Below are 26,300 nucleotides of genomic sequence, written 5' to 3'. Positions count from 1 at the left end.
GCTTTACTTTAAGTTAATCTCACGTGTCTTGTAAAATAAATTATTTCTTATGAAAATAGATGTCACAGAAACTAGGTATTCTAAATTGAGTTGTCAACCTTTTTGAGTTGGTGGGCATATCTGAAATTCTGAGAACATCTTCTGGGCATTCCATAAAACGGTTAGCATGGGGAGTGTGGCCAGTTTACCCAAAGGCAAACTATTTCCTACAATGCCCCTTAGCTTCCCAGGATGCTCTCAACTACCTTACTTTATTTCTGGTTTCCTTCACCACCACCACCCTGCCAACCAGGCAGGGAAACATATTCTAGATAAAGCCCTGAGTGCACCCCCTGACATTTTTGTTTCCTAAGAATGTGTTTGGAGTATATGTGAATCGAGAAACTTACTTGGAAAAGAAGATAATATGTGAGACCAATGGTTTGCTTTGTAGCACTCAACTTGCGGCTTCATTTTTAAAGTTAAATAAATATATGGGTCATGGGTCCTTGACAGTTACTAAGGATGTTCACAAGTATTTTGGTGCTCATGGACTCAGTGTTGGAAACTAGGATCTAAGAAATGAAAAAATGCTGTGGGTGAGTCCTATATGCTATATTTTGTTGATTGAAGTTATTACTGGCACATGCTTTCCAAGCAGTAGATCAGTTGGAATTCTTTTGATGTGCAGGGCTGTGCATGGATTAATTTGATATGACAGTTTTACATCAGAGGAAGAAGGGCCTTAGTTTTGATCTGGGGCCCTGAACTCCTGAAACTGAGTTTGATGTTGTAGAACTGCTCACAAACTGGTGGCCTCTTCTATTCCAATTTTTGAGGAAGGAAGCTCAGAAAGCTCAGACACTTAAAAAAAAACCATGGCAATAGCCTGCTACTTTATACATGCCACATTTTTTCAAAATGACACCATCGCTGTTTATTACAACAAATGTGTTTTTAATTCCAAAAATTGTTTTCATTTTCAACCATTTCCTTTTTCTTCTTTAAAAACAGAGAAACGTAACTGGAAAAAAAATAAGCACAAAAGTATGTGGTCTTTGGCATATTGCATTTCTAAGAAACTCTTGTCAGCCTCATCCTTCCTCTGTTGGCTGCACTGATGCTTGCACTATCCTGTCAGGAGGTTTCAGATGCGCCTCTGTATTTGTAGCGTACGTGCTTTTCAAAGTAAAAATTCTTGATGAAATGTCTACAGATTTGCATGAGGTCATAATAAATACATGAAGAAAATGTTGCCATGAATAACAAACCTTTCCATGTGAGCTTCAGGGGAAACAGCAGCTTTATGAGGCAAAGTTACAGACGTGTTAGGACAGACACTTTTGATTAGGTGGCCTTAATCCTCACGGGATCATATCTGGTTGGACTTGTCCTGCCATATGGTCTTGATGTTTGGTTTATTGGTGAAACTTGCCCCTGGTGCAGGTTCAGAAGTGAAACAAATCCATGTTACTGGTGGTATATGGTAGTAGGTAAGACTCTTTCCTAAAGCTGATATAATTTCTGCTATGTTCATTCTGGTTTTCAAAAAGCTGCATTGAAGTTGGGGTCTGGAACTGATTTGCACACTGTTTCTGCAGTATGTTTATCATCAGAGCTTAATTCAATGAATTTGTGAAGTTGCATCAAAGAACAATGATAGAGCTGGTGACAGTGAAGTCAAATGGTCTAGGTCATAGAAGAGGAGGCCTTGGAAGAAGTGGTTTATCTGGACACTTTTCAGTTGGGCTTTAGGTCTGTGTATAGTGCTGAGATAATGTTGATTGTGTTATGGATGACAAGGATAGGGGTCATGCAACCTTCCTGATTCTACTTGATCTCTCATCAACGTTTGAGGCTGGGAGTAAGGGGCAGTATATTGTAGTGTTCTCCTCCTCCTAGGGCTGGTTCCAGTTGTTGTAGGCAGGGAGAAATCTAGCCCCAGTCCCTGCTATGCAGGATATCACAGGTCTCAACACTGTCCCAACTCTTATTCAAAATTTACACAAAGCCACTGGGTAAGTTCATCCATTAACACAAGGTCAGATGATACTCAGCTCTGTATCTTGACCCTAGGCTGGACAAACAATGTTGTGGAGGTCTTGTCCCTGTATCCAAAGGCTGTAAGGGTATGGATGGGGAGGAACAGACTGGAGGTCAACCCTAGCAAGATGGAGTTGCCTTGGTTTCAAGGGCATTCTGGTTACAAGAATTTACAACTTTTTGTTCTCAGTGGGGTTGCACTTCCCCAGACAGAGCTTCACTGAAATTTGAGGGTTCTCCTGGAGTCTTGGCTCCTGCTGAACAAGCAGGTGGCAGTCGTGGCCAGGAGGGTCTTTTCACAAATGTATCATGTCTGTCAATTACATCTTTTTCTGGATTGTGAGGCCCTTCTCACAGTCACTCATGCCCTAGTTACCTCTGTTGGATTGCTGTGATGCTGTGATGATGGGGCTTGAAGATTACCTGAAAGCTACAATTGTCCTTCAGTTTGCCTACTTAACATCTCTGTTCTGCAAGCTGCATCAGTGGAATTCTGGGTGCAAAGCAAGGTGTCATTTATGAAGTCCTACATGGTTTACAACCTGTTTACCTTCAGGACCAAGTTTCCCTAGAAAGATTTGGTAGGATTAGCACATTCTAGGACCCAGCTATGAAGTGTTACCACCTTGCGGGGCTTAGGAGGCATGCTTTCTTTCTAGATGCACCTGCCCTGTGGAAAAGCATCCCTCCTGATGTTCAAATGGCCCTAACTCTATGAGGCTTTCATAAAGCTGTGAAAACCTGGCTCTACCTGCAGACCCTTAGGTAGGCTGTAATGATTTATTCCCTGGTAGTCTGTCCTGATGGTCTAATCCTTTTGAGTTGGTTATCCTCCCCAACGTATGTAGCAATAATCAATCATCCACAAAATATGTAGAATTTTTCGTTTTGTTATTCCTATCACTTCTATGTTTGTTTTAACCGTAGTATGTAAGCCACTTAGAATTAATTTGGTGACTGAGGAGGGGAAGGAAGGGAGGGAGGGAGGAAGAGCTACCATAATTCTCTTTATTTGTGTGAGGTTTCCATTGTTGAGGCAGTATTTTTTAAAATAAATCTAGTTTCTTCCTCCTCTCACCTTGAGGACTCCATTTCAGGAGAAGGGACATCCCTGTACCAACAGCTAACCTTTTCTCCAAACCCAGAAAAAAAAATCCATCCTGATCTCAGCCATGTGTAAGGGACACTACACCATCCACTTTGTGCCATCGTTGTCAAGTCCACTGCAGGCATTGCCTTCCCACAAAACGTTATATGGTTCCCTGCCACCAGCCTTGTGCTAAACTGATGCAATTAATTATAATTGTGGACTTGCTGTCTTACTTGCTGTATCTTCTCTTCTAGTAAGAGGACATGTAATGAAAGTCTTATTTCTTAGCTTCGGTCTTGTTCCTGTCATGTTTCTTGTTTTGATTTACTTTATGAAAATGAAACATTTCTTTAAATCCATAGTGCAGGAAATCAGACATGAGTTGCATTAATCATGAGTGTTTTAAAAATCATATGCAGTGGAGATAAGGTTTGTAAAAGACTTTGCCAAGTTGGTAAACTGGCATAGTTATGGATACAGAGGCTTTGTTATATGTTCCTAACAAAGTTTTGATTAGGCAATGGGATTTTAAATTAAAAAATAAATTTAAAAATGCAACAACTTTTTGAAAGCTTACTTTATGAGTGAAATAACATCAATGGCTTAACAATATGTTTATTTAATTTGTCTGCTTCATATGCAATTATAGGGAACTTTAAGATCTTATTTGGAATCTTTTGTTCATTAGATGAGAGAAGAACTAGGACTTTTTAGACATTTTTAGTCCAAATCAGTATCTGTTTGTTGCCTATCTCCTAAATCCTGGGTTATCCAAGAGTTCTGAGCCAGGCAGCTCTTTACCAGTTGAATATGTTGCCTCACATCCTGTTGCCACCACAAGCTTTCAATAATAGCATAGCTTGACATTTTTGTTTTTTGTTCCACATTTTTTTAAAAAAGAAAACTGGTCCATTAAGAAAAAAGTTTCACAGTTGTGTTTCAGTAGGTAGGCTGGACTTGTTTGAGCAGTGAAAAAAGATCTTTATCAAATCTGGTATCTTTGGATCCTTGTGGTAAATTGTTTTCAGAGAATTTAACCATACCTTTTCGGCCTTCCTCTTCCTTTATGAACCGCAGGTGAGCTGTAAATAAGCCTCTTATCTTCAGGATCCTGTTTTGGTGGCTCTTTGGGTGGATGCAACCATTTTTCAGTGTGCTGAGAAACAAATGTTTCTTTCCTCTTTCTGAATGCTGATTTGCACATGCGTGTAACATCTTGAGGTCTCACTTGATAAGCTGCTCAACAGAGTATTACTTTGTGAAGTGATTTGAAAGCAGCTTCTGACCTTTTTTGGCTGGAATTTAGTAATCTTCAATGCTACTGACATTGTTTCTTTGTTGAATTTATATTTGCTTTCCCCAGTCAAAAATCTAGGCAGTCAACAATAAGGAAACAAATAGATGGAAAAATTATTAAAATTATAATTAATTCTCCTGTGCTAATGTAATATAATTATTATTACACAATTCCATGGCTGAAAAGATGCATTTTGATGCTTTTACAAAAACCAGAAAGAACGGGGATGTGCTATCAAAGCTTGGGAGATCACATGGTAAACAAGGCAGTTTCTGTTCGAAAACCAGGCTTCAAACCAGATTAAAATGTATATAAAAAACCAGCTTCATACAAGAGGGCATGGGGTTATTTAGCATCCACTTGCTTAGGAATATTTTCCAGTGCTTCCAGTGCTGGCAACTGGACCATAGTTACCTTTATCATCTAGGCCTGGGTCAGGATTCTTCAGGAGTAACCTAATCACTACTTCTCTTAAAGAGGCTGATGCCACCCTCACTCTCAGTGAACTTTCAGTCTCCTGTACCCAGCCAAATATTTATTTATTTATTTATCAATTTTTTATCACTGCCCATCTTCCCACACGGGGGACCCTGGGCGGTTCACAATAAAAACAATTAAAATTTCAATAAAATCATAAATACAACAATTAATCAATCAGCATAAAATGCAATAAAATCCAAGCCATGGCAGATCTAATTCAAACCCTAAGGGCATAAGACTGGTCCCTGCAGAACTAGGGAATCAACCAGCCCCAAGAATGGCTCTTCCCCTCCCTGTTCCAGGCAAGGCAACAAAACCAGGTCTTCAGCTGTTTTCTGAAGTCCAGGAGGGAGGGGGCTAACCTCACTTCTGGGGGAAGGATGTTCCAAAGGGTGGGAGCTGTTTCAGAGAAGGTCCGCCTCCTGGACTCTGCCAGATAGAATTCTCTTACAGATGGGGTCCGCAACATGCCCTCTCTGCACAATCGGGTGGGACGGACTGATGTAATGGGGGTGAGATGGTCCCGTAGGCAACCTGGCCCCATGCCATGTAGGGCTTTAAAGGTGATAACCAACACCTTGGATTGGACCCGGAAGTAAACTGGAACCCAATGCAGCTCGTGCAGTAAGGGTGTTACATGTGCTGATCTTGGAGCACTCATCACTGTTCACGCAGCCACATTTTGAACCAACTGAAGCTTCCAGATACTCTTCAAGGGTAGCCCCATGTAGAGCGCATTGCAGTAGTCTATATGGGAGATGACCAGGGCATGAGTGACCGTTTGAAGGGCCTCTCGCTCCAGGAAGGGGCGTAACTGGCGCACAACACGAAGTTGTGCAGAGGTCCTTCTGGCCACGACTGCCATCTGCTCTTCGAGCAGGAGTCATGAGTCCAAGAGGACCCCCAAGTTACAGACTGAGTCTGTCTGGGACAGTGCAACCCAATCCAGAACTAAAGATGGCAAATTCCTAGGAGCTGAGGGGCCATTAACCCACAGCCACTCCATCTTACCAGGGTTCAGCTGAAGCCTGTTGTTCCCCATCCAGACCCCAACAGCCCCCAGGCACCTGGAAAGGGCAGCCACAGCATCACTTACCTCACCCGGGATGGAGATGTATAACTGAGTATCATCGGCATATTTGATGATACCTCACTCCATGGGGACGGATGATCTCACCCAGCGGTTTCATGTAGATGTTAAATAGGAGGGGAGAGAGTACTGACCCACGGTCCCACAGAGGAGGGGCCGTGGCCCGACCCCTCCTCCCCTACTAACACCGACTGGGACCGGCCCTGGAGAAAGAAGGTGAACCAGCGTAAAACTACGCCGCCCACCCCCAACTCCCTGAGCCTCCTTTTCATTTGAAGTAATAAGCCAAGAATGGCTTGAAAATGTACTCAGCCAAGACTCTGGGGTAGGGGTGGGGGCATGGCCATTGTCATCCCAGAGACTTTGGAGGCTTTCTGAAGCACTGCTGTGCAAATAACCAGTTGTGGAACCCTATTTGTGAAGTTGGGCCAAAGGGATCAGATGGAATTGCTGTTTGTGTACCAAACCCCCTGCTACACAACTGCTTCCCTGCCGGAGCTGCCTGACTCTGTGACCAAACTGGCAGTGGGGCTTCTCGGACTTATGGTGCTGGACGACTTCAACCTGCCTTCGCTTCACCCTGAGTCCGAGGCGACTTGGGTGTTCATGGCCACCATGGACCTGATCCAGATAATTGACAGACCAACACTCAGTGGAGGTCATATGTTAGAACTAGTTTTCAGGGCAGTGGTAATGGATCTGGACTTGGGGGGGGGGGTGTTGTCATCTGTCCTTTTCATAAACAATCACTCCCTGTTAAACTTTGAGTTTTCTATGGCTGCCCCCCAGTGCAGGGAGGTGGGACCTATTTGATTGCTCCTCCTTAGGCACCTGATGGAGCTGGTTGGATTCCAGTGATCACTTGGGGTTCAGCTGAGGCTTTAGTTGTGGCTTGGAATGGAGGGGGCTTGGATCAGATCACACCTATGCAGACTATGCACCTGGATCCGGAAGGGCCCCCTGGTTTTCGGAGTAGCTCTGGAAGATCAAGTGGCACATGTAATGCATAGAACTGCAGGAACAGAAGGGCTGGTCTGACTGAGCACAGGTGTAATGGTTACCTAGCCCAAACACTCAGACTCACAAGAAGTTGCTAAATGAAATCTGATTTATTCAGGATACTAAGGCAAATACAGAGAAAGCTGAGACTGACAGAAAGCGTGCCAAATACAACCTAAAAACCCTCGGCTGCAAACGTAACCCCGCCTCCCTACCAGCAGAGTCATCACCACCCATCCCAGGTGCCTGTAACCGTCTTTCCTCTAGCCTGGGAAAGCAACCTTGAACACATGAGATAACCCAAACACATTCCAAGCCCGCAGCCAAGAGATAAGTATTCCCCAAGCAGGAACTGTCCTCCCTTCAGAGATGAAACACGCATCTGGCTAATGACATGCAAAATGTTACGATGTACCAAGCACATTGAAACGGTGAACATGACATACCGCCCCCCCAAAAAAAATTTAGGGACCCGGTTTAGAGGGGTACACGGAATGGAATCGGGCAACAAGGATAGGAGAAGCCACATCGTGGGCAGCCACCCACTCAGGATGAGGGAAATGCTTCCAGCGAACTAAGTATTGAAGCGTATTGAGAAGGCGTCTAGAGTCCAAAATTTCTTTAACTTCAAAGTGTTGTTGCCCGTCAATCATGATGGGAGGTGGAGTCGAAGGTTGATCATGCCATCGGTCAGAACGGGTAACGGGTTTGAGTAAACTGCAATGAAAAACAGGATGTAAGCGTTTCAAGTTATGTGGCAAATCAAGTTTAAAAGTCACAGGGTTGATTTGAGCGATAATGGGGAAAGGACCCACGAATTTAGGTGCCAATTTCTTTGAAGGTTGAGAAGACTTGATAAACTTAGTAGACAGATATACCATGTCCCCCACTTGAAAGGCAGGTTGAGGTGCACGCTTTTGATCAGCATAGTGTTTGTAATCCGACTGTGCCTCAGCTAATGCCTGCTGGATGACTGGCCAGGATTCCGCCAGCTGCGTTGACCAGTCGGCTGGCGAGGCCGGCCCCACAGAAGGCTGTGGCAGATCAGGGATGGGGACAAAGTCCCTGCCATGTACAGTACGAAAAGGGGTTTGTCCGGTGCTTTGATGAACCGCATTGTTGTAGGCAACTTCAGCAAAAGGGAGGAGGTCAACCCAATTGTCCTGTTGATAATTCACAAAAGCACGCAGGTATTGCTCTAACGTGGAGTTGAGCGCCTCCGTGGCTTCATCCGTCTGCGGATGCCACGCCGTGGACAGGGCTTGCTTAGTCCCTAAGAGTTTGAGGAATGCACGCCAAAATTGAGAGGTAAACTGTGTGCCCCTGTCCGAAATCAAGCAAGAGGGACATCCGTGTAGCCTGTACACGTGTACGAGGAAGAGATGGGCCAACTGTCGAGCGGATGGAATGGAAACGCACGGAATAAAATGGGCTTGTTTGGAAAAATAGTCCTTTACAACCCAAATCACTGTTTTGCGCTGGCTAGGAGGTAACTCCACAATAAAATCCATAGACACCTCATCCCAAGGACAAGCCGGACTAGCCACCGGTTGCAAGAGTCCCTGAGGTTTGCCCACTTTGCGTTTTGATATAGCGCACACAGGGCACGAGGTGACATACTCCTTTACATCTTTGCGCAAGGTGGGCCACCAAAACTGCCGACGAACCAGGTGCAAGGTTTTAACAAAACCAAAATGTCCCGCAACCTTATCATCGTGTGAACGGAGCAAAACGTCTTTGCGCAAGTTCTCAGGGACATAGAGACAGTTGGATTTCCAAGCAAACCCCCGGTCAAATGTAACATTGTCTCTATTAGTCAGCAACCAAGTATCAGTCTTTAGTTCTTTTAGAAACTTTTGTTGCAATTGCGAGGGAATTGACAAAGTGCCTTGCGGCGCCGAATTCCTAGCGGCTGGCTGCGGCGCACGGGTTTGGCTGCGCGTTACCGCCTGCATTCCCAGTTGAGGCGGTGTCCACAGAGTGCTGACCACTTCTGGCGCTGTGCAATAATCCTGAGGTTGCCAGGACAAGGCGTCTGCCAAGAAATTCTTTTTCCCCGGGATAAACTTCAATTGAAAATTGAATCGATTAAAGAACTGAGCCCAACGTACTTGTTTCGGGCTCAGTTTGCGGGGGGTGCTGAGGGCTTCTAGGTTCTTATGGTCCGTCCACACCTCGAAAGGGTGATTAGCCCCCTCCAGTAAGTGTCGCCAAGTTTCTAAAGCCGCTTTCACTGCGAACGCCTCCTTTTCCCATACGTGCCAATGTCTTTCAGTCTCAGAGAATTTACGGGACAGGTAGGCACATGGTTTTAAGCACCCTTCCCCAGCAGCTTGCATCAACAATGCGCCAATGGAATAATCAGAGGCATCGACCTGAACCACAAACGGTTTGGAGGGGTCAGGGTGTTGTAAGATTGGCTCTTGGGTAAAGGACGCCTTCAGCTTATCGAATGCCGCCTGACAAGCCGGCGTCCACCTCAGCAACGCACCTGGGTTTTTTACTCTGCAAGTATCCCCCAGTCCTTTCATTCGAAGCAATTCAGTTAGTGGCAAAGCAATCTCAGCGAACCCCCTTATGAATAATCTGTAGTAATTGCTGAACCCCAGGAAACTTTGAAGTTGCCGGCGAGTGCAGGGACTTTCCCAGTCTACGATAGCCTGGATCTTGGCAGGATCCATTTCAATGCCCTTATCTGAGATCCTATACCCCAGATAATCAATTTGTGTTTGATGGAAAGCACATTTAGACAGTTTGGCATACAACTCAGCTTTTCTGAGCTTGCAAAGCACCTGCTTAACCAGGTATACATGTTCTTCCATAGTTTCAGTATAAATCAATACATCATCCAGATACACTAATACCCCTTTAAACAGATGTTCATGGAGTACCTCATTAATCAATTGCATAAACACCCCAGGGGCTCCAGCCAAACCAAACGGCAAAACCTTATACTGAAACGCTCCCAACAGGCAATTGAATGGATGGATGATATTCTAGAGGTGACGGACTCGTCCCTGGGGGAGCTGGGGGTGTTGACGACCGACAGGAAGCTCTGGCGTGGGCTGGTCCATGAAGTCACGAAGAGTCGGAAGCGACTAAACGAATAAACAACAAAACAGGGTAGTTTTAGTTGGTTTTTTGTTTTAATGAAATTTTCTTTTTTTATTTTTGTTTGCCACACAGACCTTATTGGATAGATGGGCAGCCATATAGAATGAATGAATGAATGAATGAATCTCCTGTACATAATCAGGCATCATATATAAAATCACCCAAGCTATTGCATCAGAGAGAGCTCTTCATAACTGTAGAATCTTAGCGAGATACTTCATCTCCAGCGTTATTTGAAAAATGGACACAGCATGCCATTTTCTCTCTATGGACAAAATTGGAGCAGCCTTTCACCACCCAGAAAATTGGTGCTAGATAACACTACGAAGAATAAATGGAGGTGCCACTCTTAATTGCTACAGAGTAGATTCAGTAAAGGGTTCTAACTCCCATTCAGTCAGTTTCACAAATGCTTTTCTTCATTTGCCAACACACTTATTCCTTCATGGTCCTCAAATGACATATATACAAAGGGGTGCTTGGGCACTGCAAAAAGGGTGAGGCTGATTAGGAGCCATCATTCAATGGCCCAGGTCACCTTAGTAGGTTGACCAGACATTGACAGGCATATCAGTCTTATAATAGCCTTATAATTATGCATGGTGAGGACAAAGTGGACAAGGAGAAGCTATTTTCCCCTTCCCAAAATACTAGAACCAGAGGTCACCCAAGAAATTGAATTCTGGAAGAATCAGGACAAACAAAAGGGAAAAAAATGTTTTGCACAACACATACCTGTAATTAAACCCTGGAATTCACTACCGCAAGATGTGGTGCAGGCTACCAGCTTGGCTGGCTTCAAAAAAGGGTTGGACAAATTCATGGAAGTCATGGCGACCAATGGCTATTAGCCTGGATGACAATGTGCCTGCTGCTGAAGGCCATCTGCTGGGAAACTAGTGGGCTTCCTTGTGCCACTGTGTGGATTAAATGGGCCAGGGCTCTGATGCAGCAGGGCCCTGCTTAGGTTCTTATAGCAGGAAAGTTGCTCAGAATCCAGTAGTTTCTTAGGGTAGACCAGTTGCAGTTGGGAAATTATCTGATTGCATCTGATCCCCATTTTGCTCTCCACAGGAGAGATTTTATTCTGGACTGAACAGAATAAAACCAGCAGAGCAGAAGGCAAGCTGCTAAGGCAGCCAGGAATGGGGAAAGATCATTTGGTGTCAGAGTGGTGTCACTTTCCCTTAGTTTAGCAACCAAACAAAGGCTTGTAGCATGCAATTGTTAAATGTTTAATCCTCCCTGTGCGTTATGAGGAGAAACTGGTTGGGAAAGTTATTGCCACCAAATTCTGAACTGACCCTAACTGACATTCTGTGAGGTTTCAAGGAATCGGTGGAGGTCACCCCTTCAGCCCAGCTCTGGAAGGCTGTGCTGCTGAAGTATGAAAGCCATGTGGTGTGATTGCCAATCGGAGGCCTCACAAATTTGTATGTCTCATATTGATAACTGCCCCACCCAAAACTGAATGTTTTATCTGTGTATCACTGAAAGGCAAAGTCAGCAGAATATAGAAGTAAAACTTTGGACAAAAGGTCAAACCAGAGCCCAATCATAAACCAGAAGTTGTAAAAATCAGGCAGACCAGAGTTTCTAGTGTGTGGAAAAACAGCAACACGAATTGCACGAGAATACTGCCAACATAGCCTGGACTTAAAATATTTGAAAGCATTGAAAGAGGTTGTGAGGGAGCTCTTATAAGGGACATTCTTCTGGCTCTTCTGTAATTGGAGTTCCTTTGAGAAATGTGCTTGCTTTGTTTTCTTTCCTCAAGTATGAAGGTAGGCTTCTGGCTTCTTTACCTGGAATCTGAAGTTTCATCAGATCCTGAATAAGTTCAGAGTCCAGCTTGCAAGTGGCTCAGCTGATGGTTAATTTGAGGTTCATGCTCAGATTCAACAGTGTTCTAAAATATTGAAGCATTGGCTTTCTAAGATTCCTGAACAACTGATTCATATGAAAATATCTGAATCATGATATCATAATATGGACAGAGTGACTCTAAATATTTACGTGGCAGTATTTGTGCTGATCCGGCAGTTTTTGAGAAGTGATGATGTGGAGCAATGAGTATGGGTCGCTTTCCCTGCTGTTATTGCAGTTGTCTACTGAGGCATCTTCCAAATGACACCTGGGAAACGGTGAGATGGAACCAAGTGGGAATGGTAATGACATTGCTGAAAGCTATGAGAGGATTTGCCTATAGTCTTTTGACCATTTGTCAGATTGTTTTTGCTCCTGAAATAATGGCCCCAAAGGTTTCCATACTTCGTCAACGTGACATCTCAGCCGAGTCCAATGCATAATGTCAGTCCAGAGGTTTCATGAAGATCTTGGAGGTTAAAGGTACAGGAAACCTGTGCAGCTGACAGTTTTAGACAATCTGCATTAAGTTTGCATGAAGTCAGGGTGTCCCTAATGTTCTCCATTGTCATGTGAGGAAAGTATGACATAAGCCAAATCTGTACCCTGTGGCTTTTTAAGTTACTGGAATGGCTTTTCTTCATTTTCTATTGCTGTTGACTGTACTTGATTACACAATCAGGAACTGAAAAAGAGACCAAATTTGAGGCTGGTCAGACTTCTGTTGGTCAGGCCAGTTGAGGAATCACCCCTCTTCCGCTAATGGACTTTTGTGGTATCCTGTAAGGAGCTGACATTAGAAAATACTATTTCTGGCCACGTTCAGGATATGAATCATGTCCTTTATCCAGTCATCATTTCCCTTATGACATTTGTTCCAAAATGTAATTAAGACATTGCGATTTTGGGGTGAGCTCCTTCTGCTTTTTTTCTTCTTCTTCTATTTGGTATTCATATAATCCTGGGCTTTGGGTATACATAACCTCTTCTGTAGCCAAGCTTTTTGAGAGTGGCAATTCTGTCCAGAAGCGAGTGCTTTTTTTAGTAGATGTTTAAAGCCTTAGATGTGTTGGTTGTAAAACATGTTGCTTGTCCTAGAACTTCTTCTGTCTTTGAGGGGCACTTTGCTTAAAGGCACAAGTTGTTGATAATGTTTTGGTAAGGTGGATCTTGCCAAAATCCAGAGGAATAGGTCATCCACAGGTGATTTCAGGCTTCTTGTTAGCCTTGCAGTTGTGAGGTTTCCTAGCAGGTAAGTATGTGCCCAAAAGTTCTGACTGACCCCAAATTTCTATAGAGATAGTGGCATTAAATAATCTCTTATATGGAACTTGATGAAATTATTTCCTGTATCCTTGCTGTCTGAATAAAAATGGAGATCTTACCCACTGCTTGACAGTAGAACTGTTTAACCCTTTTCAGACACAGGATCACACTTCCAAAAAGTAGGTTAGGCCAAGAGAAAGAAATTGGGAGCAAGGGAGAGAAAATGATAGTGATAGACTTTAATAATACAGTACTTAAGTTAAAATCACTTAATACATTTCATATTAAAAGTTATAACTCAATGGCAACATTTAATGGGGCCTGGATTACAATATTTGAAGTTTCCTAAAAGAAGACAACCTGGAGAGAGCAGGGTCTATTTATTAGTATCTACCCATTCATGCTGTATTTATATGTCACAAACCTGTGTAATGCAGTGTGACATACAGTTCACAAAATAGTGTAACTTATTCAGTATTATTCACTGAACCATAAATTAACCATTCAGGCTTAGTTTGTACAGCAGGATAACCTAGACTGTGATTGACAACAATGTATGAACACAGACAGTGTGTTTACACATGATGGATGTAGCTTTAGGAGCTGAAATTGAGGACATGTCTGAGAAAAAAGTACATAATAACCTTAAGTGGGGCTCTGGGGTTGTACCCAAGGTTTTGGTAGGGAAGAAGAAATGCAGTTCTAGAGCCTCAATGTATGAACCCCTAGCATAAAATAATTTTATTGAATGAGTAGCAAAATTGCCAGGGCATAGCAGGTTGTAGCTTGGTTGTGCCCCACACCCACCCTCCTGCTTTCATCTTGAACACTTCTTCAATTTATAGGAGCCAACAGTTGTGGCTTTCATGCAGTTTCTTGCTTTTGCAATGCTTCCTACCAAGAATTGTAGAGAGAATAATGGAAGAGAATGCTTTCCCTATTTTGGTTCAGCATTGGAATCACTCCAATTTATCCTGTCCAGTTTATCACTGCTTTTCCATATTGCCCAGTAACAAAGGGCTCTCTTTCCCATCTACCAACATGGCAATTCAAATTTGGGAAGAGTTGGTCTTGAGAGCAGAGTTTGTGGAGATGCTAGTGGTCTAAATAGGAAGTTGTGTGGATCTCAGGGGCAGAATGTAATGACAGATTGACCAAGAAACCAGCTAAAAGTTGGGGGTGGATTATTCCAGTTAGGTTTGAATTAATTAATCTATTTTGTTTAGGAGATGAAATAAAATGCAGCACACAACGTGTACAGAGGACAGGATCCACCATGCATTGGAGAGGTGCCTCCATGGCCTTAGCAAAAGCACATTTTCTGCTAGTACATGGACAGGTAAGTAAAACTACTTCCTAGGACAGCAGTGCCCAGGCTTTGCTGAGCTGAGGGCTACAGCTGACTTTTGGAGCTGCATACCAAAAGCTGGCTTGGGAGAAAACTGAAATTGATGTACTGTAAAACAGTAAAAATATACAGTGAGTTTGATTACTCCCCAGGTATGAATTAATTTATCTCCTCTTCAAAATTAGAATTTAGTGACAATTTGGAGGACAGATCATACCCAAAGCTTTCATAGGATGTGTGAGGCTCTTGGGCTTTGAACTGAACACCCTCTTTCCAAATAGTTATGTGTTTCCCATGATACTGGTTTATGTGCATTTTAACCTAAATAACAACAACAAACTACTATTCGTACTTCTCCTTATCACAATTCTTCCATTTCTGCTTCAGGTTAAAGTTCTTAAGGGCCTAACCAATAGCCTCCTAGTAAAAATGTCTCCTTGAGAGCTTTGGGAATATGGTAAACACTGAATGTGTGCTCTAGTACCACTGGTGTATTTTTGTTATTATGCTCTGGCCATGTGATACTGCAAGTTTCAATAGCAACAAGGTCACTACAAAGACTAGTTCCAAAGGGTAAACCAGGCAAAATATCCTTGGGAGTCAAACTAAGTCAAAATAACAAGGGGAATGGTATTTACAAGTGGTGGGAATTTTTGTAGTTGCTTCAAAAGAAGCCAGAAGGCAACTGAGCTTTGTGGTAGCATTATCAATGCATTTGAAAATTGAAATTCTGGTTCCATAGCTTCAGATTTTGTATTTAGTATGAATGGTATTGAGATAATTCATTGAGCTTCCAGATGATGGGTGAATAGGCCGGTGTAGCCTCCTGCTCCATTATTCTTCGTTGACTAATACTATAGAAAATTCTTCACTGTGAGGAAGTGTCTAGAAATAGCAAAGCTGCTGGATTTCTTGATTTCCCGTCTCTTGATTCCCTTAGACAGCTATTTTTTTCAGGCATATTTGCTGACCCTCACCACTAACAGAAGTTAAAAGCAGGGAGAGAAGATTCCACCTGAGGGCTGGATGCACCAACCCTAATTTAATCCAAAACATTTCCAAGGCATTTCCAAGGAAATCCTTCCCATCTCCATAAAGTGCTAATTCTGGAAGGCAAGGCTGGGCAACATTCAGCAGGAATGTCTGTCCTTCCATCTCTCCTTCTGCAGGTGTGTTGCCTTCCTTTGCAGGAAGAGTCTAATATTGTTCTGATAGTCAGTGAAACCCAACATAAATTTCTAGAGCTTTCTTCCCTGCTCCTTGTGTTCCCTATATTTGTTGAATGCAAATGCCTCCAAATCTATGTTCCACATCCCCAGTCCAAGTAGACTAGGAGTAAGCAGTTTTTTTTCTGCCCAAATGTTGTGTTTCTTTTTTGAAATAGGTCTCTGGGGGTTGCAGGTGTGTGTAATGGTGATGAGGTGGGGCCACTGGAAAATGTAGGGCCTGTTAGTTTGTTTTTAAAAATAAGTAGGTGCAGTAAGCCTAATGGGGCTTTGACTTACAAGATTTATCTGTTATGTCTTCAGATATAATCAGAAGATCTGGCTGCTGAAATTAGGAGTGTAATGTTGAATTGCGGTGACATGATCTTGAAAGGTTCTGGGGCTGCAAATGAAGTAGCTGGAGGAGGTCATACATGTTCTGTGGGATATAGGCTGCCCACTAATGAGAAGCAGGTAGTATTGGGGCCCTTTACTATGGGCTCTACAGGTGCATGTGCAGCTAATAGAAAGGGGGAAAAGATAATGTATGACCAGAGGACAAGCAGAGAAAAGGAGCTGGGAGGAAGAGAGACTCCTAGATGTTTGTGCATTCATGCTCTTGCTTGAGGCTTGCTAGCCACCCTAATAATTTAAACTGGCTGCCCATGTCTGGTAGCATCAAGCAGTTCTGAATACTTTTGCATTTGCATCTAAAGGCAAAAAAGTTGTGCATGTAGACAGATACATGCACAACCTTTTGCTTGTAGAAGAATTTTCCAATGGCAAGCAATCCTAGTGTTATATAGGAATAGAAAGAGAAGATGCATCTACTGCATCCACTTGGAAATGTGGGTCACTAATTAGCAGATGGGACCCTCATCCTGTTGCTTCATTCTGGCCAGCTGAAAGCTGCTCAGAATTCCCTGGAAGAGACTTTTATTGCTTGAAGGGATCTCCAAGCCAATTGGATGGCTTAGCATTGAAAAAAGAAGTGGAGAAAGAAACCATTCTGGACATTTTAAGGAAATGTGCTGGAGGACCCCAACAGACTAAAGGGGGTTCAGGTGGGTTTTTCCATTTCTGCACATGCTGTACAGAATTCTGCATCGTATTTCTAATGTCACTTTGACACGGATTGTCAGTTATTTCCATAATGTACCATCTTGCATTTTATAACTTGGGTACCATCAGTCAGGATATAAAATACTGACTAGAAGGTCAGGGGCTTGAATCAGTATCTATGGCAATTTCTCATGTTAATTGTCTGCTTTAATGTTGGCCACCCTATGTCTTACTCATGGATGGAACCTTGATAGTTACAGTTCCCAGTAATGGTTTCAGCAGTTGCTGGTTGCAACCTTTGAGCTGCTCTTACTTGACAAAGAATTGAGAGAGGAAATGCTAACCACAGATGCCAAGTTAAGGATTTAGCATTCGCTGGAGGACAACATGATTCTAAGAAGAACATGCCGCATTCTGAAAAAATAGCTCCACCACTATGTCAGCCTGCAGCAACGTGGATTCTGCCACCTATCATCACCCAGCTATAAGTTTTGCTGCATTCAAAATGTGTTATCTGAGCCCTTGAGCAAATTTACAGGAAAAGGTCTTGTTTTGTCCCCAGGCATCTCCAATTAGGGTAGGAAAACCTCTTACCTGAAATCTTAGAAAGATGCTGCCAGTTGATACAGCAATACTGGGTTAGATGAACCAATGGGCAGCATCTTAAATTACTTTCTACAAGTTATGGATTTAGAGGCTTGTTTAGCACAGGTGCACTAAGTCTGAGGCAGGTTCAAAAGTAACTTAAGAAAGAGACACTGACCAGCCCGGTGGTTTTATATATCATAGTTACTTTTCTGATAACCATGTTGATCCTGTCTGCCTTTATTTTGCCATTCAAGTTATCAGTAATTGGTCTGAGTGGTCATATTAATTAATAGTATTATACATGTTTCAGAACGGCATATATATTTCTTGTTTCATTCTCAAAACAATCCTGTTATTCAGTGGATAGCCCCAGATCATCTCCAGAGCATCATACCTGAATAAGGATTTTAAGTTGAGTCTCTGATTCCCACTTGTCTGATTTCTGTGCCTCCTTCAAGGACAAGTCTAAATATAAAGATGTGATGATAAACTAAAATACAAAGAAAAATGTGTTATTATAATATGAGCTACACCTGTTCTTTTTCCTGTCATGTCTTTACCTTGGACTGTGTTGTTTACCTTATACAGGGAAAGACTTTCCCTCTATGATTTTAAGAGAAAGGATAGCCTTTTCCTATCCCTTGTCTGGCCTGGCCTGTCTTCACCTAGAACGCATGCTTTGCTGCTCCAAGTGTCAGGTGGAATACAGCCTCAGGTTAACAAGGGCATATGATGTGGGTTTGTACAGTATAAATGAGTATAAATAGCCAGCTTGATATGTGCAGGGCAAAAGATCTGATCCCATGTTATGGAATGCAATCAATGTATGTGCAGTACCACCATCTGCAAAATCTGGCAGGCAAGCAGACTTCTTCAGTGAATATTAGATGTACTCTTGAATTTGTGGTATGATTGTATGTGCTGTAAAGGTTTTTCCTCTTTTCCTAATAGCTGGGCTTTGTCTGAACTGCTGGAGCCTCCAGGAGCTAGTCAGCCGTGATGCAGGGAACTACCTCATTCTCCTGGAGAAAATCCTACAGAAGACTCAAGAGGTAAAACAAAGGGAGAAATGGGGAAAAAATAAAATAAAATCTGATGATTAACCACCTTCTTGCTCAATCACTTTGTTTTGGATGTGTTGAACCCTTCACAAAAGCGAACATGGATTCATCTTGTGGACTACCATCTAATGAGACTACCCATCTATCTAGCTGAATCCTTCTTGCAACTGATTCCATCTTCATTGAGGGACATCTGGTCACAGCTGAAGATTTTAGGAACTAATTTAAAGCTATCAGTTGTATTCTCTGCTCTGCTGGAAACATCAGCTGAAGTCCAGGGCTGGGTCAGCTTGGGTCAGGAAGATGTTTTTTTTTTAATATCCTGCTCTGAACAACAGCTCCTGATTTGGAGCTATTGTCCCATTATAGGCATTAAAAGCTGCTCCACAGATTGAATGACCGCCCTCCCCCTTTTTCTCCAGTGTATACCTGTTTTTGTGAAATGGGCAGGTCAGAATGAGAGGTTCCAACTTCCTAGCTGAGAAAGGAGCTTGCCATGACTCTGAAACAAGGTCACATCAGTGTCACTGAATAGGGATTAGTGTAACAGGACTTCCAGTGAGTCCATTTGGTATCTACTACACTTGTTTTTTATCCTTTTCTTCCTGTCAGTCATTATGACTTCCTGGTTTTTTAACAGAGGCCTTGCCCCAGCTATTTTGGGTTTCATGTGTTTTAAAAATAGTGTTGTGGTTCAGAGTACATAAAGCAGGAGCAAATCGCAGATGTGAATCCATAAGAAGAAAATTTCCCATTCATCTGTACAAGGCCATGCGGTTTAATAAAAAATCACATTTGGATTGTAGGTAATAAATCAAAGCCCCCAGAATCTTGGATGAAGCACCCAAGGACCTCTGTCTCTCTCTCTCTTTTAAACCACATTGTCATGGGAAAAATATTAAATAGATTACTTGAAAGTAATCCTATTAAATATCTGTAATTTTAATTCAATGGGAATCAAATGAAATCAAATTTAGCTTTTCTTCTAACCCCACTCAGAACTTTCTAAATGCAGCTCCTGGCATGCCATTCAATGCTGCCTTTGTTCAATTCAGCCTTCTCCATCCTGGTGCCCCACCAATCTGTTGAACGCTATAACCCACAACTTTTTTCCCCCTGTAACTCCTTTGATAAAGTTTTGGATGTCCAGTTTAAACTTTTGTACTTCTTGGTGATGCTATTTATTTGTTCTTTCCCATTTTGCTAGCTGTGCATTTTTCTTAAATGTTAGGTGTCATGTTCACTGTTTCAGTGTGCACTGTACATCATAACGTTTCACATGCCATGGTGCTGACGCATGTTTCTGTTGGGAGGGAGCTGCTGTGAAACCTTCTGTATCTATGTTCATTTCAATGGAATGTGTTTGGGTTATGTGCTCTGCTCAAGGACTTTTCTCGCGGACCATCAGGAGCTGTTAGGAGCACCTGGGATTGTGAGCCTCGGAAGATTCTACAGGGGGAGGGATCTCATTTGTTTTTAGGGGTTTTTAGTTTGCATTTGGCGTGCTTTTTCCATTCTCAGCTTTCTTTGTGAACCTGATTCACAATTAATTCTTTAATAAATCAGCTATCTTTGTGATCCTGCTTATGAGTCTGATGGTGTTTAGAATAGGCAATCATTACATTAGGATACTGTTGTTGATATTACTTTAGTCTTGGTTGGAACCATTTTTTAATGTTGAACTTTTTAAAAGAAAGATGAATAGATATAAACAAATAAACTATACTGTTCTAGCAATACTTGTACAGCAGGCACTGAGAACTTCGGTCCTTACAGTACAGTTTAATTCTGATTCCTCTCAGCCCCAGCCAACATGGTCTATGGACCCAGATGCTGGAGATATAGTTGTACAACATCTGAAGGGCCACAGGTTCCCCACTGTCATCTCTAGGCAGGCTTCTTCTGCAAAAGGCGTCACTTCACTTGCCTGTAGCATCTACTCCAATGTGATTTTTTTTCCAGCTGACACCACCATCAGACAGATGTACTGACAAATTATGTTGGATATTGTGCCAGAGCTCAGAATCATCATTCAGAAATGACTTTATCACTGGAACAAGTACCCTATAGGCCAGGTCCACACATTGTACCACAACACACTGTTTTGTTTTTGGAAAATGTGTGAACGCAGCTCTTGTGCTTCATAAACCACAAGGATAATGGTTTGTGGTTTAGCATAATATAAACCATTGCTTACAGCTTAAGGCAGTGTGTGAGCCCATTGATTATTTATTCAACAAATTGTATTATGAAATCTCTTTTAGTGTAATGTGTAAATCCATGCAAAGTGAGATACACTGTACATTGCTTTTAATGGATTTTCTTACCAAATTATATTTTCATTTTCTGCTCTATCTCTTGTTTTTCTTTTTTATGGAGGTCCAAGAGAAATGTGACTACAATCTCTTTACTCCGTTGGCCTTGCTCTTCAGTGCAGCTCTCCTGTGTGTAAGTTTGGAGCATAAAGCCTGCAATTCATGGTCTCAACAGTCAGGCCTTTGTGATGGTGGCTCACTGTTGATTTTTTCTAAACTGGTGGGATTGGGGGCCTAATCTGTTATGAGGGTGTGCTATAGGTGACTACCACTGGACCCTCTTTTTGTTGAAGCTTGATAAATGAAATATGTCATGCAATACCATCAGAGTTAGAGTTTCTGCTTGAGGAAGTCACAGTAATCAGAGAAACCTTGGCTGCAGTAGCAAGCCAGATATTTATTTTAATAGATGCTTCAGGGGAGAGATGAAATCAGTTGAAAAAGTAAAGCAATGACCATGTGTCCTCTACAAGATTGAGGTTTTAACCGTTGAGAGATTCTCCATCTTTGTGTCTATCTGTCCTCAATAAAAACCAAAAGGATGGGGTTCAAGATGAGATATTCTAGGTGGGATTATATATGAGAAACCAAAGTATGCATGTTTCAGAAAGGATGTAAACAGGAAAAAAATGAAAGGATTGTTAAAATAACAATACATGCCAAGAAAATAAATAAATACAATAAATGCAACAATAAATAAATGAGATAGATGATAAGACAGACAGACAGATGATAGACAGACAGACGATAGATAGGAAATGCACATCAGATTCTGTTCTGCTGTGTTATTAATGGTTTTTTTCCACCTACTTTTCTATCCTTTCTTTTTTCCCTGGAGCTTTTTCTTTTTATTATGCAATTTTACTGAAGGTAGACTGTTAAACAGGTAAATTTGTAGCATTAGCCCATGCTTGATATCACCAATGAGTTCATTGTGTTATTTGTCCTCAAGTGATGCACCTTCTTAAAATGCCTTTATTTTTGTTTTCTTCTTAGGTCCCCCATTTTCCTTCAGATTCAGATCTGCTTCTGCGAGCTGTGAGGATGTACCGTGATTTTCTCACCTGGCCTGTGCCATATTGCAGTATCTGTCAGGAATTACTTAACTTTATCAACAATGAACTCAAAGCCCCAGGTAGGAATCTGAGATGCTTCAGGTTTTTTTGTGGGACTGATTGAGCTTAGCACACTTCCCTGGGAAGATGGCTGCTGGTCAATGATATGGCTGTTTCAAGTGTGTTGATACATTTATACTTCCTAGTCATGGATGCTTGACCTATATAATAAATAGAGTACATAGAAAGCACAAAAGTGTCACTGTCCCAAACATGGTTTTAACCAATTTGGAGGCTGCCAAAAGGGACCTTTGTCAGCATTCTCTGCAGCAGGAATCACATTTTAAAGGATGTTCTCCCCACCCCATGATCCCCCCGCCTATCTGATTAGAGCAGTTGCTTGTCAACACCAGATCTGCTGGTTGGCTAAAACTGCATGCAAATGCTGCAGTACATAGGTGAAGAGCCTCTGTAAGATTGCTGGCTTGGTAGACTAAGGGAGTGAAACCTGATCTCAGAACAGTATTTGATAAGGTCTCATGATACCTTTATGGACAAGATGGATAAATATGGGCTAGAAGGTAATGCAATCTGGTGTTTATAAATGGTCCTGTGTTGTCAGTGGCTGAGTTCCTGCAATACCTAAGCCAAATTCTAATAAATGACATTATGATTTATGTGGTGTGTGAGCTCAGCCTCTATTACATACCTCCAAGATATCTTCAGTCCAGTTTGATTTATTGAAACCTCTAGCTTCATAGAGATAGGTCAGCAACACAGCAGAGTAACCTGGGCATAACCTCATCATTTTCCCCATTTTCTATGATTTGTCACCTGTTGGATCAAATTAGCCTTCATCTCCACAGAAGCAAGAGTGATGGTAATGCCAACTATGAAGAACAGTGACTCTGAGCATATAAGAGTACCTCTGTTTTATAGTTAAGAAAGAGATTTCAAGATCAGCCCTACTTGACTAGTTCATCACTAGTTCACTAGTTCAAGTGGCTTGACTACCTCAGACAGTGGCTAATTTTATTTGTTTATACAATTTATAGGCTGCCTGACTTACAACTGAAAAGTAAAAAAAAAAGTTACAAAAAAAGAAATTATGAGTGGCCCAAAATCAACATATAACCTCCTTCCCATAGAATCTATCCAGCTGGGGCTCATCCTCCACTCTGCCCAAATACTAAGGAAATAGCCAGGTCTTTAATAACTTCCTGAACATCATCAAGGTGGGAGCCATCCAGAAGCTGATAAACCTATTGACTGTTCCTCCTAAGCCTTCCTCCCAGCCACTCCCATCCTCCTTTCTCAGAATTGTGAAAAGCAATTTATTCCTCTCTCATTCCAAACTGGCTCTTGTATGAGCTTTGCAAAGCTGAAGTATTTTTTCAGGATTTTTCTTTTTCTCTGGACTTTCCAGTCTAGCCTACAGCCCTGTATCTCCTGATGTTTTCTGATAACTTACTAAGTAACTCTGACCTTGCTTAGCTTTCAAGATGGTCTAGATCATGGTGCATGCATGTGTATGCGTTAAAACTGAAAACTAGGTGTGTTAAGCCTTGAAGGTATTTAGCTGGTCTATTTGGTCATTTTAATGAACAAAAAATGTGAGAGGGCAGAAAATTGTGCTGCTGAAGCTTGATGGTTTTACCTTCAAATTTCAGTGTTTTTACTGTCCAGTTGTACACTTTCTGATGGTATGGGCACACACACAGCATGTGGGCTTTGGGTTGCTCATCCTGCATCACTGCTATCCTGTTTTGTAAGCTGAAAGCCAGCTGATGGCTTCCACTTTGACTGACCACTTCTGTTCCTTTACAGGGATTTCATTTCAAAGGCTTGTTAAAGCTGAGCAAGGATTACCTCAAAAGGGCTGTGAGAATTCCACTGTGTAAGTATTACACACTCATAATGGCTTTCCCAGCCTGATATCCTCAACATGACTTGGACCATAACACCCATTACCTTTAGCATAACATTTTTGTAGAACAGCAGCTTAGGAAAGACTACCCTTAGGGAAAGAGGCTTTGTTTCTTGGATGGTCTATTAACAGCTTTGGAGTCCTCGGTGCTTTCTGAGTTTGGTTGTTTGCTTGCTGATGTTCCATTACCCAACTAGGTGACATCATCACCACAGTTCAACCCTGAACTACATATATTCTCTTCTATTAACAGCTTCCTTGTTTCCCTGTCTTCTTCCCCCAGAACAGTCCTGTTGTTGAACCCATCAGAAGTTGATGGGGAATTCCTATCAGTTGCTGAAAAGCTAAGCACTGCAGAGCACTCTCAACATACATTACTAGTGACGCTCCTGGAGCACATGTACCAAGCTAACTTTGGAACCAGATGCAACCTGGCAAAATTACATCAAATCCTGAAGGTAAAGAAAGTCCTCTGGCCTAGGCCTTGATTTATTCATTCATATTACTATTAATAATAGAAATATAAATATTTCAAATACATAAATAATAATACCATTATCAGTGGGTTTCAAGCTGGGATTTAATATGGAGACAGCACTGGTAACATGTCAGTGACCTAGGATATGGGTGGTGTATCTCTCCTGGCCCTCCTTGATTTCTTAGTGGCTTTCAATACCATCAGTCATGGTATCTTTCTGGACTGGCTACAGGGAAATAGGAGTGGGAAGTACAGGATTGCAGTGGTTGTTCTCCTTTCTCCATGGTGAGTGTTGGTGGGGGAAAGAGGTTTTCTGTAGTGCAGTGGGGCTTGACACTCTCCTCTCTCCTGTTTAATATTTACATAAGGCTGCTGGAGAGGTCATTCATTGGTTCATGGTCATATATCATCAGTATGTGGATAACGCTGAGTTATATATCTTGACCTCTGGTTGGCCAAGTGATATTTTCAAGGTCTAGGATGTGGTATCTGGAAGCTGTCAGTATCTGCATGGGAAGCAACAGGTTCAGATTCAATGCTGGGAAAACCTGGCTGTGGATGCTTTGGCTTGGTTCTGGGAACTTCCCATCCTTGGTCCTGAATGGGGCAGCACTCCCTCATTCAACAGTAGTGCACAATCTGGGCATCTCTTAGACTCTTAGCTCCTGCTTGAGGAGCAGGTGGCAGTTGTGACCAGGAAGGCCTTTGCACAAATCTAACTTGTGCACCACTTGTTCCCATTCCTGGACTGAGAGACCTCCCTTGCAATAACTCATGCCTTGGTCTTCTTAAAGTAGACTATTGCAATGAGTTCTACATGAGGCTTCCCTTGAAAACTACTCAGAAGGTACATCTGGTCCGCTATGCGGCAGCTTGATCAGTGATTGGCAGGTTTTACTATGCCCATATAAACCTCTGCTTTGTGAGCTGCACTGATAATACCAGTAAGTTTCCTAGTGCAATTCAAAGTGCTAGTTATTGCCTGTAAAGTCCACTGGCATAGTGCCTAGCTATCTGAGGGATTGTTTGTCCATTCTAGCTATCTGAGGGACTGTCTGTACAATCAGACAGAGTTGGCTTGTGATCAAGCAGTGTCATCTAGCAGAATTCAGGAAGCAGCCATTCTCTGTTGCAGTGCCTGTCCTCTGGAACAGCACTTCCCCAGGGATTCATTCAGCCCCTGCCCCATCTGCCATCAAGCAAGCCCTAAAAATGTGGCTGTTCTCTCAGGCCTTGAGTTAGGGTGTCTGGAAGGCCCTGCTAGGTTGAGGTGGTATGGGAGATGGTTTTTGTTTTTGTTTTATTGTTCCCTTGAGTCAATTGTGTGTGGGTTTTTTTTTTAAAAAATGGTATATTGCGGTTTTTTTCTTTTTAATTTTGTGAAGTCACCCAGAGTCGTTTTTGGAATTGGGCACCCTAGAATAAATTGTTTTTGTTGGTGGTGCTGCTGCAGTGAATCATTGCAACAAACATTTCTCTGTGGTACATTTGTTCAGGTTGCAGTAGCTTTTATTTTTGAAGTCGCTGCCAAATGAATCTCATGTTATTTTCTTTCTCTGCAGCTGAAAACTGCAGAAGAGCTCATGAAATTATTCACCAGAGCCACAGAAGCCCAGGAGATGGCAGTTCTGACTAGCAATGACCCTTCTACTGCCAGGGCACAGCTGGAATCTGCCTTGCTAGAGATTGCAAGAACAGCAGGGCTACCTGAAATAACAGGTGGGAAAGCTAAGGGAGGGGTGTGTGTATATTTACAGGCTGTCTCTATCCTAATGGAGTCCATTTACCCCTTAATGTGTTTACATCTCTCTTCAGACGAAGCCCAGCTGTCTAAACTCAGTGTGATCCCCATCCCTGTTGCCCGCTGTTATGTGTACAGATGGGATAAGGATAATTTTGGTAAGTTTAAAATGCGGAGACCAGTTTACATGCACGGCTTAATAAATGTTTTCAGAAGGGAGGGAGGATGATTTGGTAAGCCTGACTGAAATAAAGTAGGATCCTTGGCTCAATGTCTTTAAACCTAAGACTGATCTT

The 26,300-nt window shown here is 42.3% G+C and overlaps 1 protein-coding gene across 4 annotated transcripts in view; it reads left to right on the top strand.

Annotated features, from left to right (window-relative positions):
* PIK3R5 (phosphoinositide-3-kinase regulatory subunit 5) overlaps positions 1 to 26,300 on the top strand; it is a 59,613-nt gene that overhangs the window by 17,860 nt on the left and 15,453 nt on the right. Inside the window, exons 1-9 of one of the 4 annotated variants that reach the window (XM_063292592.1) lie at positions 11,779 to 11,876; positions 14,451 to 14,563; positions 18,379 to 18,479; positions 20,868 to 20,936; positions 21,800 to 21,938; positions 23,686 to 23,755; positions 24,069 to 24,243; positions 25,826 to 25,982; positions 26,079 to 26,162. In XM_063292592.1, the coding sequence (XP_063148662.1) occupies positions 14,464 to 14,563; positions 18,379 to 18,479; positions 20,868 to 20,936; positions 21,800 to 21,938; positions 23,686 to 23,755; positions 24,069 to 24,243; positions 25,826 to 25,982; positions 26,079 to 26,162 (895 nt within the window). In that variant the 5' untranslated portion in view covers positions 11,779 to 11,876; positions 14,451 to 14,463. The other 3 variants (XM_063292591.1, XM_063292593.1, XM_063292595.1) reach the window with 3 other exon arrangements.

Source organism: Candoia aspera, chromosome 2 (assembly GCF_035149785.1).
Source record: "Candoia aspera isolate rCanAsp1 chromosome 2, rCanAsp1.hap2, whole genome shotgun sequence".
Taxonomy (NCBI): domain Eukaryota; kingdom Metazoa; phylum Chordata; class Lepidosauria; order Squamata; family Boidae; genus Candoia; species Candoia aspera.
Note: the sequence above shows the minus strand (reverse complement) of the source record. Positions and strands in the feature narration are given on the sequence as shown.